The sequence below is a fragment of the Macaca fascicularis genome, chromosome 5, assembly GCF_037993035.2.
Source record: "Macaca fascicularis isolate 582-1 chromosome 5, T2T-MFA8v1.1".
Taxonomy (NCBI): domain Eukaryota; kingdom Metazoa; phylum Chordata; class Mammalia; order Primates; family Cercopithecidae; genus Macaca; species Macaca fascicularis.
This window is the reverse complement of record NC_088379.1, coordinates 108799754-108816586: the sequence shown is the minus strand read 5'-3', so window position 1 is coordinate 108816586 and position 16833 is coordinate 108799754. Positions and strand designations below refer to the sequence as shown.

At 36.4% G+C, this 16833-nt stretch overlaps 1 protein-coding gene across 10 annotated transcripts in view; it reads left to right on the top strand.

The window, feature by feature from the left end:
- CENPE (centromere protein E) overlaps nucleotides 1–13309 on the top strand; it is an 87799-nt gene extending 74490 nt beyond the window's left edge. For all 10 annotated transcript variants that reach the window (XM_074040968.1, XM_065545292.2, XM_074040967.1 and 7 more), the window contains 5 exons: nucleotides 3672–3784; nucleotides 5122–5219; nucleotides 8159–8342; nucleotides 10073–10359; nucleotides 12808–13309. In XM_074040968.1, the coding sequence (XP_073897069.1) occupies nucleotides 3672–3784; nucleotides 5122–5219; nucleotides 8159–8342; nucleotides 10073–10359; nucleotides 12808–12902 (777 nt within the window). In that variant the 3' untranslated portion in view covers nucleotides 12903–13309. The remainder of the gene's footprint in view (nucleotides 1–3671; nucleotides 3785–5121; nucleotides 5220–8158; nucleotides 8343–10072; nucleotides 10360–12807) is intronic.
- The last annotated feature ends 3524 nt before the right edge of the window (nucleotides 13310–16833 follow it).

Below are 16833 nucleotides of genomic sequence, written 5' to 3'. Positions count from 1 at the left end.
CACGACAACTTCCTACTACCTATGTGTGTCTGAAGTTCAATACTCATGCAGAAGCAACTTAACTTATAAGTGAAATGTAGGAGCGTATTGTCATGTAAAATGTTATTTTTATTATGTTGGAAAAATAATTTTTAAAAGACATACATGTTTACAGTTTAAAGTGTATATTTTTTTCATTTTTCAAAAAAAATGTATATCAAAATATATAATACTGTTAGATAAGTATATTTTTAAATTCTTTTCTTTCTACTTACTGCCCCTGTTACTGAGTCCCACCTGATGTCCCATGGGCTGAATCTGACCTGTTTTGGGGGGAAAAACCATAATTTAAACGTTTTTCAACTTGAATGTCATTAGACAAATCACACACTCATTAATCACTACTCCCTTTTGTTTTAGTTCCAGCCACTTCTCACATTTCTTCTACTCAAGTCTGATCCGAATTGGCATATTTAAATTTGCTGTTCTGCTCCAGTGTCTTTTCACTCCAGTTAAAATTAGGAACACGTCAAGAACGCCTGCTTTATTCATATTTAACATTGTTCTAAAAATTCTGGTCTATTCAGTGAGACATGAGTAGAGAGGCAAAAGGAAAAATTAATTTTTTTGACAATTATTGTTATAGCTGGAAACTAAAAAATTCAACTATAAAGTTTTAGAATGTTGTAATTTTTTAATATTACAAATAATTGATCACAATTTTTATTCATTCCACAAATATTTGCTGAGCACCAGCTATGTGTCACTCACTGTTCTAGAGGCCAGTGAAAAAACAAAGCCCATGCCAGCAAAGAACTTACATTCTAGTTGAAGGAGACAGAATATTAACTTAAAATGTAAAATATAGAAGGTATATTGTTATATATGTTATATATATTAAGAAGTATATTATATCTCAAGTGGTGAAAAGTGAAATGGAAAAAAATTAAGCCAGACAAGGGGGTACATGGTTCTGGGTGAAGGTGGACATGTGTGGGAAGAGAGATGATTGTATATAGGGGAGTTGAGGAATGTCACACCAGTAAGATGATCTGAAGGAAGTGATAGGGCAAACTGTGTGGCCAGGGAGAAATGTTCCAGGCACAGGAAATAGCAAACTGAAAACAACAAGCAAGGTAGTACATCCAGAGCAGAATGAGCAAGAGGATAGAGGTAGAAAGTAAGGTGAGAAGTAGCCGAGGACCAGATCATAAAGGCCCTGTAAGCTGTTTTCAGAACTCTCATTTCTATTCTGGGAGAGATGGAAACAAAGGCTTCTCAATGGGAAAAGGATAGTCTGATCAACTAATGATGCTAGATAACTAAATATCCATCCGCAAGCAAAAAAAAAAGACAAAGAACTTATACTTTTCACAAAAATTAACTCAAAATAGATCATAGACATAAATGTAAAATGCGAAACTAGAAAACTCAAGATGACATAGCAGTTCTAAGTGACCTTGGGTTTGGCGATTTTTTTAGATATAATACAAGAAGTACAATCCATAAAGAAAAAAACTGGTAAGTTGGATTTTATTGAGACAAACTTCTGCTTTGCAAAAGACGCTGTCCAGAGAATAAAGAGAAGCCACAGACTGGCAGAAACTATATACAAAAGATGAATCTGGTGAAGGAATGTTATACAAAATAGACAAAGAACTCTTAAAACCAACTATAAGAAACAACCAGTCAATCTTTTAATTGGCAAAAGACCCAGATGACAAATAACCATATGAAAAGATGCTTCATATCATATGTCATTAGAGAATCACAGATTAAAATAATAGACAATTACAAACCTACCAGAATAGCCAAAATCCAAAACACCAAGAACACCAAATGCTGGTGTATGGAGCAGAAGGAATTCTTACTAATTGCTGGTGGACATGCAAAATGCTACAGCCACTGTGGAAGATGGTTTGGCAGTTTCTTACAAAACTAAGCATACTTCTATGATTGAGCAGTTGTATTCCTTGGTATTTACTCAGATGAGCTGAGAATGTATGTACACACAAAAGGCCGCATGTGTATGTTAAGAGCAGCTGTGTTCATAATTGCTAAGACTTAGACACACCCAAGCTGTCTTTCAGTGGGTAAATGGATAAACTGGTACATTCATACAATGGAATAGTTTTCAGCAATTAAATGAGAGGGCCGGGTGCAGTGACTCACGCCTGTAATCCCAGCACTTTGGGAGGCCAAGGCAGGCAGATCACCTGAGATCAGGATTTCAAGACCAGCCTCCCCGACATGGCAAACCCTGTCTCTACTAAAAATACAAAAAAAGTAGCCAGGCATGGTGGTGAGTGCCTGTAATCCCACCTACTCAGGGGGCTGAGGCAGGAGAATCGCTTGAACCCAGGAGGCGAAGATTGCAGTGAGCCAAGATCGCACCACTGCACCCCAGCCCAGACGACAAGAGCAAAACTTTGTCTTAAAAAAAAAAAAAAAGAAAGGAATGATAAGACCTTTAGTACACATTGCTTAGTGGAAGAAGCCAATCTGAAAAGGCTACATACTGTATGATTTCAAGTATATGACATTTTTAGAAAGGCAAAACTAAGAGACAGTAAAAAAAAAATAAAGTTACCAGGGATAATGCAGAAGAGAGGGATGAATAGGCAGAGCACAGGGTTTTTTAGGACAGTGAAACTATTCTGTATGATACTGTAATGATGGACATTTGCCATTTTACATTTGTCAAAACCCACCGAATGAACAATACAAATAAACTGTCATGGAAATTATAGATCTTAATAATGTATCAATATTCATCACTTATAACATGTGCCATACTAATACATGATGTTAATATGGGGAAAAAGGAATAGGGGACACTGGGTATGTAGGAACTCCCAGTGTTTTCCATTCCATTTTTCTGGAAACTAAAACTGCTGCTGTCAAATATAGTGTTTTGTATCACTGGATGGAACTATGTTTCAGTACAAAATATAACTAGTAATGCTCTGTTTTGTGGCCTGAATTTAGTTCTAGTTTGATGTTTACATCACTGCTCCAACATCTTTTTGTTTCGTTTTCTGATTTACCTTTTTCCAGTGGCCTTTTCATTATTTCCATCTTTTTTCATTTTGTAGGTACTTTCAATTGAAAAAAATATATTTATTTTAAGAAATAAAAATCATGTTTCTTTTTTTTTTTTTTTTTTTTTTTTTTTGAGACGGAGTCTTGCTCTGTCGCCCAGGCTGGAGTGCAGTGGCCGGATCTCAGCTCACTGCAAGCTCCGCCTCCCGGGTTTACGCCATTTTCCTGCCTCAGCCTCCGGAGTAGCTGGGACTACAGGCGCCTGGCACCTCGCCCGGCTAGTTTTTTGTATATTTTAGTAGAGACAGGGTTTCACCGTGTTAGCCAGGATGGTCTCGATCTCCTGACCTCATGATCCGCCCGTCTCGGCCTCCCAAAGTGCTGGGATTACAGGCTTGAGCCACCGCGCCCCGCCAAAAATCATGTTTCTAATTGCGAAAATCGTGTTTCTAATTGCTTATTAGCTTCAAATAGACTTCATATCAATATCTAGTTATTCAGTTAAAATTGATGCTTTTTCATATATTTGGAATTGTTTGCTATTTTAAAATGTCCTTAATTAGAGCAAAGACAGCTAACCATTCTTTAAAATTGGAGAAATTGAAGCTCCTCTAATAATTATTTTTATTTTCTCTAAAAAAAAAAAATAGGACAAAGTTGCTTTAGGAGCTAAGCCGTATAAAGAAGAAATTGAAGATCTCAAAACGAAGCTTGTGAAAATAGACCTAGAGAAAATGAAAAATGCCAAAGAATTTGAAAAGGAGTACGTATTTGTCTTAATTTAATGTTATTTTAATAGCTTTTCTTCCTAAACTACATATACTTTTCATTAGTTAAATTTTTAAAATAAAATTTATGAAAACATTGTTACTGCTCTTCTTTAAAAAGTATAAACATCCATAGATTTTAAGACTCAAAAAAAAAAATGAAATACGTTCTCACTTACTAATGCATCACCTTATACTGTTTATTCTCTCTGGTCCTCGCATTCATAATCAGTAAAGAAAGTTTTATATTAGAGGATTTGTTAAGATGCTTCCTGTCTTGTAACACTTTTCATTCTTCCTAAGGATCTTGAATAAATATTTAATGATCTCTTATTTTGCCCAGGAAGTAACTCGGAATTTTCATGCTCTCTAAGCAGCCTATTGGTTTTAGTGAAACATAAATCTATTAGATTCTCAATTATAAAAACAATTTTACTTGTAGAATAGGGTCAGCAGGGCCGGGTGCAGTGGCTCATGCCTGTAGTCCCAGTACTTTGGGAGGCCAAGGCAGGCAGATCACCTGAGGTCAGGAGTTTGAGACCAGCCTGGCCAACATGGTGAAACCCTGTCTCTATTAAAAATACAAAAATTAGTCGGGCATGGTGGCAGGTGCCTGTAACCGCAGCTACTCGGCAGGCTGAGGCAGGAGAATCGCTTGAACTCGGGAGGCAGAGGTTGCAATGAGCTGAGATTATGCCATTGCACTCCAGCCTGGGGAACAAGAGCGAGACTTCATCTCAAAAAAAAAAAAAAAAAAAAGAATAGGGTCAGCAGATACAGATACATTCATAGTCATTAAGAAAGGCAGAAAGTCATAATTTATCGTTGCTGATTAATGCCTAAACTAGCAACTCTCATAAAATACCTCTTTCTATCAGAGAACAGTGATCAGAATTTGACCTTTGTAGCATCTTAGACCAGAGCTGCAGTCAGGGTTTGCTTTCCTGACCATACAGCAATAAAGCTGCACTTTCTCTTTCATGCTCCTTATACCTTCAAGATATTTCTAGGACCCCATGGTAAAAAATAAGTAGGTAGTTATAATTTTGTTCAATATCCAATGAATTAGGCCTCCAGAAGCTTCAAAAGAACTGGGGTTTCTCAATATAAGAAAACCAGACTGTCACTGCACCCGAGCAAAATGCTTCTAATTTGATGGCATTAATGCCATAAGGCACATGGCACCAGAGAGGTATTATGAGGGCTTATCTACTGCCACTTACGGGCATTACGTCAATGTGATGTATTAGAAAATCCTTCACAGCAGCTCTGTTTATTCTTCTGTAAAAAATTAGTTGCTGAACTTTTCACATCTTTTTATTGTTTTTGTTAGAATCAGTGCTACAAAAGCCACTGTAGAATATCAAAAGGAAGTTATACGGCTATTGAGAGAAAATCTCAGAAGAAGTCAACAGGCCCAAGATACCTCAAGTAAGTAGAAAATGCAGATATTTTCAGATCCTTTAAATTTTACTTCTCAACACACAACAGACTTTGAAGACTAATATTATGTAGTATGTGACAGTCGAGAATAAACAGAAGTTGACCACCAATGTATTTTTAAATGAATTTATTGGAACCGTGTTTCCAAATATCTTGTGACATCTTAGTTTGTTGTAATCTTAGATGCTTATCCATTATAGATTCTTGAAAAATATTAACTCTACTTTTGTATTGTCAAATCTTTGCCTATTAGTGAAGATACCTTCAGGCAATAAAGGAATGACTTATACTGTATCAGTGTAGAATTATGCTTCCCAATAAAATGAAACACGTCTTCATAGATTTTAAGTGTATACATTTCATAAGTTATAATTGGTGTGCAGTAAAAATAAATACTATTCTGTTTGTTCTTGAAACTAAAAATACCAAGTTAATATTTACTTGCAAAGGTCTTTGAAATTTATCTGAGATACGCTTTTTAGATCTGTTGGTCAAATTTCTCAATATATATGCATTCCTCAAACTACCTTTTTTCATATTCTGTCGGTCCCGTTTGAAAAGAAAGAATGCTTTAACAGTACTTGAGATAGCTGTGCAGTAGAACAAGTACTGAACTAAGTCAGGTGCAGATCTCAATGGCTATGTGAAATCGTGGGGTTAGCACCTGATCATCTAACTTATAGGCGTATATATATATGCTTATATATATACTTATAGTATATATTTACAAGTATATGTGAGTATATATACTATGTACTTATATGTATGTGTGAGTATATTTACTTATATGTATATGTGAGTATATATATACTTAAATGTATATGTGAGTATACTTATATACTCATATACTTTTTTTATTTGGTTGTCTTATTTAGTAAGAATTCTTTATGTATTTTGGATGGAGGTCACATACAAGATATATGATGTGACAATATTTTATCTCATTTCTGTGGTTGTCTTTTCACTTTCTTTTTTTGTTATTATACTTTATGTTCTAGGGTACATGGGCACAATGTGCAGGTTACATATGTATACGTGTGCCATGTTGGTGTGCTGCACCCATTAACTCGTCATTTACATTAGGTATATCTCCTAATGCCTCCTTATATATACTTTTTTACAGGAGAATAAACAGAACTGCTGTGAAGGATTTTCTAATATATACTTATATATATGCACACTAATATATACTCATAAGTATATATACACACATATATACTTATATATACACCTATATATACTTACAAGCATATATATACTTACATATCCTTAAGTATATATACACACTTCTATATACCTGTAAGTGCATATACACTTATATATGCACTTTTATATACACTTATACACTTTTATATACACTTATATACATATGTGTATGTGTACTTATATGTGTATATGTACTTATAAGTGTATATATGTATGTGTATATATAAGTGTATATATGTATGTATGTGTATGTATACTTATAAGTGTATATATGTATATATGTATATATACTTATACATAAGTATACTTATAGTATATATGTATAACTACATGTATATGTAAGTATATGTATAAGTATATACATATATACATATATAAGTATACATATTTGTGCATGCACATGTATATATAAGTGTATATACTTATATATAAGTGTATATAATACAAGCAGATATCTTGTTTTGCTTAGTATTTGGAATTTTCAATGTGCAATATATATTACTTGTATATAATACATACAGAATATATAGAATTCCATATATTACATGTTACAGGATATATATAAGTGTATATACATATATATACGCACACGCACACATATATAGTTAAACGCACACATATATATGGACATGGTATATGCACATATTTTTGGCAGGTGGTAACACTTCAGTCATTATGGGGAAAGTAATTTTTAGAGCTCATGTAATAAGTGTCTTTTTTTAAAAAGCATATATACATATACACTTATTTATATGCATGCACGCACACACACACATACATAAAGATCAAACCAAAAGTTGTGGGTAAAAGCACATTGAAAATTTCAAATACTAAGCAAAACAAGATATCTGCTTGTTTTGCTTGTATTATTGTATCATTTCAAAAAAAACAAAAAATGGTGCTAAAGGTGTTAAGGTGTTGTCTAGTACCTATTGTAGCTTAAACTTCCCTAGTGTCTGTTACAGGATAACCACAGCACCTACCAAGAAACTTAAAGAGCTAAAAACAGAAGTGAGGATTCTTTGTTTCAGAAGGTTGAGGATAATTATTCTTGATTTGTAGATGACTTTCAGGTACATAGTGTAGATGAATTCAAAATAAAATAGATATCAAGAATTGCCCTACACACACACACACTATCCCTCTTTTGTGAATTCCCAGTGACCTAATGGATTAATCCACTTCATAACTATCTCACATTTTTATGCAACTTTGCCTACAATTTACAAAACAGTCTCTTTACACACATAGTGTAGAATATTTAATATGTGCTTCAATATTATCCTAACATATATTTAGTTAATAGTATGTATTGAATATATACAATGCACTGAATGACGGGGTGGCCCTCTCACCCTACCTCACCTCCCCGCCATACATGCACTGTGTTGTAACAAGCCCTCCAGGGGAAAATATAGATCAACAAAGGACAGCTGTAAGTGGAGAGGATTGCTATTGCTGCAGTCCGGGTGAAAGATCTTGGTGATCGGGATATGTTAGTGAAATTGGTGGAGGGGGATTCTAGAGGCATAGAATTGATGGTTGGTCAGATAAACAGAGGGAGTACAGTAGAAGGCTGAAGTCAAGGGTGACTTCCAGGGAAACAAGACTTGAGGTGTTTTGGTCTCTATAATGGCTTATTGTGCTTAATAGTATTTCCTTTATTTTGAACTTTGGAGACAATTAAAATTATCACCTATTTGTGTATTTTCCTCCCACAGTGATATCAGAACATACTGATTCTCAGCCTTCAAATAAACCCTTAACTTGTGGAGGTGGCAGCGGCATTGTACAAAACACAAAAGCTCTTATTTTGAAAAGTGAACATATAAGGCTAGAAAAGGAAATTTCTAAGTTAAAGCAGCAAAATGAACAGCTAATAAAGCAAAAGAATGACTTGTTAAGGTAAGATCTGCTTACATGATACAGATATTATGCTTATGGCTATTACATATATGTAGGGACATGGTATATGCACATATTTTTTGCAGGTGGTAACACTTCAGTCATTATGGGGACAGTAATTTTTAGAGCTCATGTAATAAGTGTCTTTTTTAAAAAATGAGAATATGGGTATACTATTCCAGTGTTTGCTGTCTATCAACTGACAATTCCTAACCAAGCCAAGAAACAGGGAAGAAACAAAGACCTTTGAGGGGGCAGCTGAAATACACCACAAGTCCATATACCCAAGCCAGTGAGGCTTTACTTAGGAACTCCTTACATCCATTATTGTAGGCTTTTTACTTTATAAACAGATCTAACAAATTATTTGGCTTCTAGCACAGTGGAAGATTAGAATCTTTTCCTCAAGCACTCTACTATGATATAGTAGGAAAAAAAAGGGTTAAATAATTTTACGAATGACTCTTTGCCATGAAAGCTATTAAAAAAGAAACAAAAACAAAAAGGAGATTATAAAAGGGTTATATTATGAAAGAGAAATCCAATATTATCTAGGTGTTAGGGGTAGAGGGTTGGTTGATCAAGAAGCCAACAAACAGGCATACCTCGTTTTATTGCACTAATCTTTCTACTATATACGCTGGGAACCCAAAAGATTTCTGCAGTTTGCTTTATTACAGTGATCTTTAACCAAACCTGCAATATCTCCAAGGTATGCCTATATCAGAATACATATGAAAAATGAATAGGAATTAGGCTAGATGAGAGAAGAAGGGTAAGTTTTCTAGGCCAGGGGACAACGTGTTCATGGTCTTTGAGTGAAGAAGAATAACTAATTGGTGGAACTGAAAGACATCCAGTGTGGCCAGGGTGTAGAGAATGAGACAGAATAAAGTGCAAGACAAGGTGCCAGAGGTAAATGGATTCAGATTACATGGGCCCTTATGGTTCATTTTGAAGAATGTGGAGTGGTATCCTAAATGTAATGGCAGGATTACCTGCACTGGAGGGTTTTAAGCTAGTGGCCTGATGAGATCTTATAGCATCTTTGGCTGCTAGAGCATTATGGAGGGACCCAATCTTAGAATGTGTTTATGGTAATTCAGGCAAAACATAATTTTAGCATGGACTAGCTTGGCTCCAATAGGGATAAAAACAAGGAAGTGAATTTGATAGATAGGATGAGATTGTATCAAGAGACTTGGATGACTGTTAAAATGAAAGAGAGTGAGGTCTCTAGGATTGTTTCCCAGGTTTGTCTCTGGAGGAACTGGATAAATGCTGGTGGCATCTTCTGTAAGCAGCAGCACTGTAACTAGAAAAGCACAGTGTAATCTTTCTTTTACAGTAAGAAAGGTACATCAAAGATTCATCTATCCAGGAGACTAATTTATCAAGTTATTGTGGCAAAGCATCAATAGATAAGCCACTCTGGATTATATCATTGATTTATTTGAAAACCTAATGTTGTACTTAGAGCTTTCTTTTCAAGACTCCATGATCATGGAAACTTACTACATTATTCAATTGATATAGATCCATTTTGTTTTCTGAACTTTGGAAATAGTCAAAACAGGAAGCATGAGGTTGAAATTAAAATGTAAATGTGATAAAATGGTATATTTGATGTTATATATATTTCATCACAATTTAATTTTTAAATATAAATGTGAATACATCTTAAGAATCAAGAAGTCTTACAGTGTCTCTTTTTTTCCCCCACATTTAAGCAATAATCAGCATCTTTCCAATGAGGTCAAAACTTGGAAGGAAAGAACACTTAAAAGAGAGGCTTACAAACAAGTAACTTGTGAGAATTCTCCGAAGTCTCCTAAAGTGACTGGAACAGCTTCTAAAAAGAAACAAATTACACCCTCTCAATGCAAGGAACGGAATTTACATGATCCTACGCCAAAGGAATCACCAAAATCTTGGTTTTTTGATAGCCGATCAAAGTCTTTACCATCACCTCATCCAGTTCGCTATTTTGATAACTCAAATTTAGGTCTTTGTCCAGGTAAGTAAATATACTGGTTACTTTAAAATCAGAAGGTAACAGTTGGAACTTATTAGTCGATTAGTGATTTAGTCAAGTAAGCTACAATGTCAGGCTTCATTTGCTGAGTCTGTGTAAGAAAGTTGGTTTCTCCAAGGCATAGCAATGAAGTGCAATTCACTTTTATCCCAAGTGAAGTCTTCAGTCTACCCTTTAAGCGCTTAGTTTTGTCCAAAGAGAGGCAAGCAACTTTCTCAAGGACATGAAGATACTACCCTAAAAAGCAACTTTTACTGAAAAGTCTTATCAATTCAATGGACCAGAATATCCAATAGCATTACATTTACTTTACCCAAGCCAGATAATAGATGAATCATTTACTTATTCATTTTCAATCAGCAAAATTGTTTTGAGCCCTTTCTATGTGTTAAGGATTAGATCCTGATGGCACATTGATAAGCAAAACCAGACGTGGTCCCTCCCTTCATAGAGCTTACTTCTGATGGAAGATATAGACAGTAATCAAATGGTTAAAAAAAAAAAAAAAAGTGAAATTCAAGCAGTGCAACTACAAAAGACTATGAGGAATATAATAAGTATTTGAGGAATATTGAGGAAGGAAACTGAGATAAGATCTAAAAGGGTAACATGAGTTATCTTAACAAAGAACAGAGGGAAAAGCATCTCAGGCAGATGGAACAGCAACAGCGTTAGGGTAGGTGGGAACATGACCAGGGAAAGAGTTGAAAGAAATGTGGTGTGGTCAGAGCACGGTGAGTACAAGCTTGTGTGGGTGAAGTCAGTGAGGCCAAAGAGAGAATTAAGAGCCAGAAATGCTGGACTTCTATAAATTATATAAAGGAATTTTTTCATTTATTGTGTAGAGGAAGACTTTGAAAGATCTTAAGCAATGGCAGGAGAATGTGAGTCACACATTTTGAAAACATCACCTCGTCTCTAAGGTGACCAGCAAATAGTAGGAGCAGGAGTTTGACAGTTGTCTAAATAAGACATGATGGTAGTGTGGACTTGGAGTAGAGATGGAGAGAAGTAGACCGACAGGAGAGATTTTGGAGTAAAATCAGCAACACCAGGCACCTGATTGAACAAAGGAGTGGGGAGGTATCAAGGATCACCCCCAGCTCTGCATGGAGGTTGTCCACAGAAGTGGGGGGACTTGCAGGAGAAACTGTAACATGGCATTTCTTGTAGTCTTTCTCACCACATAGCATCTATTGTGCACAGCCCTTTGCGACAGTGTATCTGCCTACCCTACCAGAGGTACCCTGTTATGCAACTGTAGAAATCTAAAGCAACAAAATTGTACACTAAGAAAGGCAGTTGCCAAATCATTTAAAACCTTTAGCAATATTTGCCAGAGTTTATAAACCTCTACTTTGTGATTAAGAAAAAATCTATCCATTCTCATCAACTATATCAAAATTAGATCAAGTTGACAGTCTAAAAGTGTTCTTAGGGAGATAGGTAGGCACAGAAACATTTGGAATAAGAAAAGTTTGAAATATTCTCTTCATGAAATAGTATTTAACAAACATTTAAGGACTTCTATTAGCTAGCTAACACTTGCATGGAACTGTCTCGCTATGTTGCCCAGGCTGTCCTTGAACTCCTAGGTTCAAGCAATCCTAAGCATCAAGGACTACAGGTGCATGCTACCGCACCCAGCTGTAATCACCTTTTGGTTTTGTCTGCTGGTGCCAGAGGTGTACGCATAATGTGAATTCATCAAACTGCAAATAAAAATGTTTGAGTCCTTTTTAAATGTATGGATCTCTCTGGTACTGTTTTTAGATAAATAAAAGAGTAGCCTAGAAGAATACATAAATCAAAAACTGACCAATTCAGAATTAAATGAGATAGTCCCAGCTTGAATTAATACCAGTCTTTTAAAAAGTAAATGTGAGTTTTTACTTTTAATTATAAAAGGTAATCTAAATTACCTTAACAAACTAAGGTAATTGCTAAGACCAGTTATACTAGATTTACTTTTATAAATATAATAATTATAAAATAAATATTGTTTATAAGCAAATAGATGCAGCTAAAGTCCTTTTTAAAGGCTCACAGAAAGCTTTCCAAAGATGACTAAATATTCTCTAAAATACTATTTGTTTAGCACACCATTTATTTTGAGAAACAGGATGAAAGAAAACTCAATCAGTCCATGTTTGATTCACTTTGAATTTCAAATTGAAGAATTCCAAATAAAACTTTATTATCTCTCAGTTTAACTATGGTTTGTCTAATAGTTCATTTTAGGACAAAATGGGGAGTCAAATTCTCCAACTCTAAGGTGAAATACACCGTCTTCATGACCAAACATGATGAACCATGTTGCCCTTTTTCATTGTTCACATCTCTCCTGTCTTAACATCCTTTCCACTTCCAGCTGTGCTTGGTTCTTGTGTATTTTTGTAATAGGATGAATGTTTCCATTTTCTTTCTCAGAGGTACAAAATGCAGGAGCAGAGAGCGTGGATTCTCAGCCAGGTCCTTGGCACGCCTCCTCAGGAAAAGATGTGCCTGAGTGCAAAACTCAGTAGACTCCTCTTCGTCACTTCTCTGGAGGTCCAGCATTCCTTGTTTGGAAATGACTTTGTTTATGTGTCTCTCCCTGGTAATGATGTCGTAGTGCAGCTTAATTTCAATTCAGGCTTTACTTTGCCACTAGAGTTGAAATATAAGGGAACAGGACATGAATGCATTGTGGTAATTTAGAATGGTGATAGCAATACCTTCTTCTTCTTGCATATGGTAATACTTTTAAAAGTTGAATTGTTTTATTTATTTGTATATTTTGTAAAGAATAAAGTTATTGAAAGGAATGTAAAGTTACCTACATGACTTAGCATATTCCAAAGCATAACACATACATTAATATAAAACATTTTATTAACAAAATTGTAAACATTTTTAATACCTTACACATTCAATAAATGTTTAGTAGTTCTGAATCACCACTTTTCTATGCAATGTTAATGGTTTCTTGGTGAGGTAGTCTCTCTTGTTGACTCAATATTTTGCTATGAAAATACACACAAGCTTTCTGGATTTAAATTCTTAAAGGATAGCGGAGGCTATGTCCTCTTAACTTTCCAGTTCTAACATTCCTTTTGCTGTAATAACCACAGAAGTTCCTTCTCACATTCCTGGTAACCTACCTATCCCAATCCCTATACAAACTCTCTAAATTGGTTGGTTTATTATTAGATTTTGTTTTTCATTGCCCCTCACTCCCAGCCTGGAGGAACCTATAGATCATTTATTCTACCTCTTCATTGTAGACATAAGGAAACAGTACCAGAGTTTTTATCAAAGTAAAGTTTTCTAAACCTGGAGTCCCCACAGACAGATGAAGCATATATGGATGGGCTTCTTGTAATCTGTAAAACTTTTGAAATTTTTTGTGAACTTTTTTGTGTGGATTTATTTTGGGGGAGGGGATACTAGGGTTTATACTTTGTTTTATCAGATTCTTAGAGGGGCCCGTCATCCTGTAAAAATCTAAGAACTATGGCTTTAGAGGATATTTGATATTACTTTTATACCATATGACTTTGAAAAACCACTTAAAACAAGTTGCATTAGGTTATAGAACAGAGGTAAAGTGATTTCAAGGCATTCTCGGCTCTTTGGTAAGATTCAGTCAAAGGGAGAGATTATTGATTGCATCATATCTAGTATTTTAAAGTCTGTGGAGTGCATTTTTTCCCATATCTTAACATACCACCAAAGGAATTAACTAGGACTAAGGGGAAACTATCCCTTCCTAAAATCTTTTCCCCTAGACCTGTACCTTAAGAGTCTGTCTTCTGCTTCCCACCCTTATCCAAACAAAACACTAACACACCTGTAGGTTTGATTCTTTATGTCTGCTTCTCCATCGAACAAAAGTAACCCAAAGTAGTGGTTAAGTTCACCTGGATGATAAAACTACATTAAAGTCATTAAAAATCTACTAGTTGTCAGGTAGCCAGCCTAGTAGAATATTTTTAACTTTTGAATTTGGGTGTCCGTTTTATTCCTCAAATTTGGGAAGTTTGTGACCATTATTTCTTCAAATAAGCCGTGTCCCTTTTGCTGCCACCATTATCCCACACCCTTAATATCTATTCCCACACATTTTTCTCAGATTTTTTGGCTTGTATAAGTTAGAAAACTCAAGTGGTTCTTTTGATTGTGACGCAGCTCCTCATGGGCCACACTTTGTACCTCACATTAGGGATCTGCTGGGACTTGAGTCTAGTCAGGTCTAGGAGCATAGAGGGCTGGTGGGGGTAGGTCAGAGGAGAATCAGCATTGTCTTGCTTGGCAGCTGCCTCAGGGGAGGCCATTATTATTTCCTCAGGCAATGCAGGAGTGCCTTTGTACTCCAGCCTGGCCGGCAGCGTGAAACTGAAAAAAAGAAAAGGAAAAGGAAGAAAAATGGAGCTCAGTGTTCCTGGCTACAGGGTCTTCCCACACGTCCCCATCCCAACTTACAGAATCTCACTCTCCCAGTCACTGTGGCTCATTTTACCAGTAGACACACTGAGGCAGAGTTCACCTTTTGCAATTGCATCAATCAAATGATGAAGACTGGTGTTTGATTTTCAGCAATTTTAGCCTCATGTCTACAGGAGAGAAGATCCTCTTTCAGGGCACGCCTAGAAGTTCTTAGGTTACTTATGTGGAGCTTGAGCCAGGAATTTGAATCCCTGAAGTCATTCTTTTTTTTTTTTTTTTTTTTTTAAATAACTTTGCCCAACAACATTAGGAGCAGCCAACCAACATTGGTATATTTCTTAGTTTTCCATAAATATTTGAAAGTATTACAGGGCCGGGCACAGTGGTTCATGCCTGTAATTCCAGCACATAGGGAGGCCAAGGCGGGCGGATCATGAGGTCGACAGTTCGAGACCAGCCTGGCCAACATGGTGAAACCCCATCTCTACTAAGATAACAAAAATTAGCCAGGCATGGTGGTGCATGCCTGTAATCCTAGCTACTCGAGAGGCTGAGGCAGACGAATCGCTTGAACCCAGGAGGCAGAGGTTGCAGTGAGCCAAGATCATGCCACTGCACTCCAGCTTGGGCGACAGAGCAAGACTCTGTTTCGGAAAAAAAAAAAAGGTATTATATATACAGAGTCACTTAAGTGCCTCACCTCTAACAAGTGGTTGATAAGGAGTATCCAATGCAGATATTTTGCATATCTCTATGAACAGTTCATTTCTTGGACAGTCAGTGCTCTCTGTACTATTGAAAGAGCCAGACTGAGCACAGTGACTCATATCTGTAATCCCAACACTTTGGGAAACTGAGGCAGGAGGAGCACTTGAGACCAGGAGTTTGAGACCAGCCTGGGCAACATAGTGAGACCTCATCTCTACCAAAAAAATAATAATTTGGAGGGCTGAGGCAGGAGGATGGCCTGAGCCCAGGTATTCAAGGCTGCAGTCAGCTGTGATGGTGCCACTGCACTCCAACCTGTTCAAGAGTGGGACCCCATCTCAAAAATAAAAAGTAGAGCCTTTAGCATTTTCAGTTCTAATCAGACTAGAGAGCCAATTCCAGGAACCCCAAAACCAACTCAGGAAACTCATCCTTAAAATTTTGTTCCTCTAGAACCTCTCCTGGTACCAAAATCTGTCTCAGGATTTTCCAGAGAGACAGAACCAATAGAATATATACAGATGGTCCCCAACTTATCATGGTTCAACTTGCGATGTTTCAACTTTAGGATGGTGTGAGAACAATACGCATTCAGTGAAAAGTTTACTTTGAATTCTGATCTCTTCACAAGATAGCAATACTCTGCTGTGATCATGGGCAGTGGCGTCACGACACAGCTCTCAGTCAGCCATGGGATCACGAGTAAACAACTGTCACTGTTCAGTGTACTCTGTTCAATAAATACCAAGAGTCAGTCAACACCTTGTTATAAAATAGGCTTTGTATTAACTGTAGGCTAACAAGGGTTCTGAGCACATTTAAGTAGGCTTGGCTAAGCTCTATGTTCAGTGAATTAGGTATATTAAATACATTTTTCAACTGACGGTATTTTCAATTTACAATGGGATTTTGGGATGTAACCCCATTGAAGGTTGAGGAATATATATATATATATATATTTAGAGAGAGAGAGAGAGAGAGAGGATGTTTATTAGAGGAATTGGCTTACACAACTGGGGAGGCTAAGAAGTCCCACCATAGGCTGTCTGCAAGCTGGAGAGCCAGGGAAACTAGGAGTGTGGCTCAGTCCAAGTCAGAAGGCCTGAGAATCTGGTTGGAGTTCAGGTATCCAAGGGCAGGAGAAGATGGATGTCCCAGTTCTGGAAGACAGAGAATTCACCTTTTCTCTGCCTTTGTGTTTTATCTGGGCCCGCAGCCAATTGGATAGTGCCTGCCCACATCGGGTGAAGATCCTTACCCAGTTCACTGATTCCAATGCCGATCTCTTCCAGAAACACTCACGGATGTCCCAGAAATAAT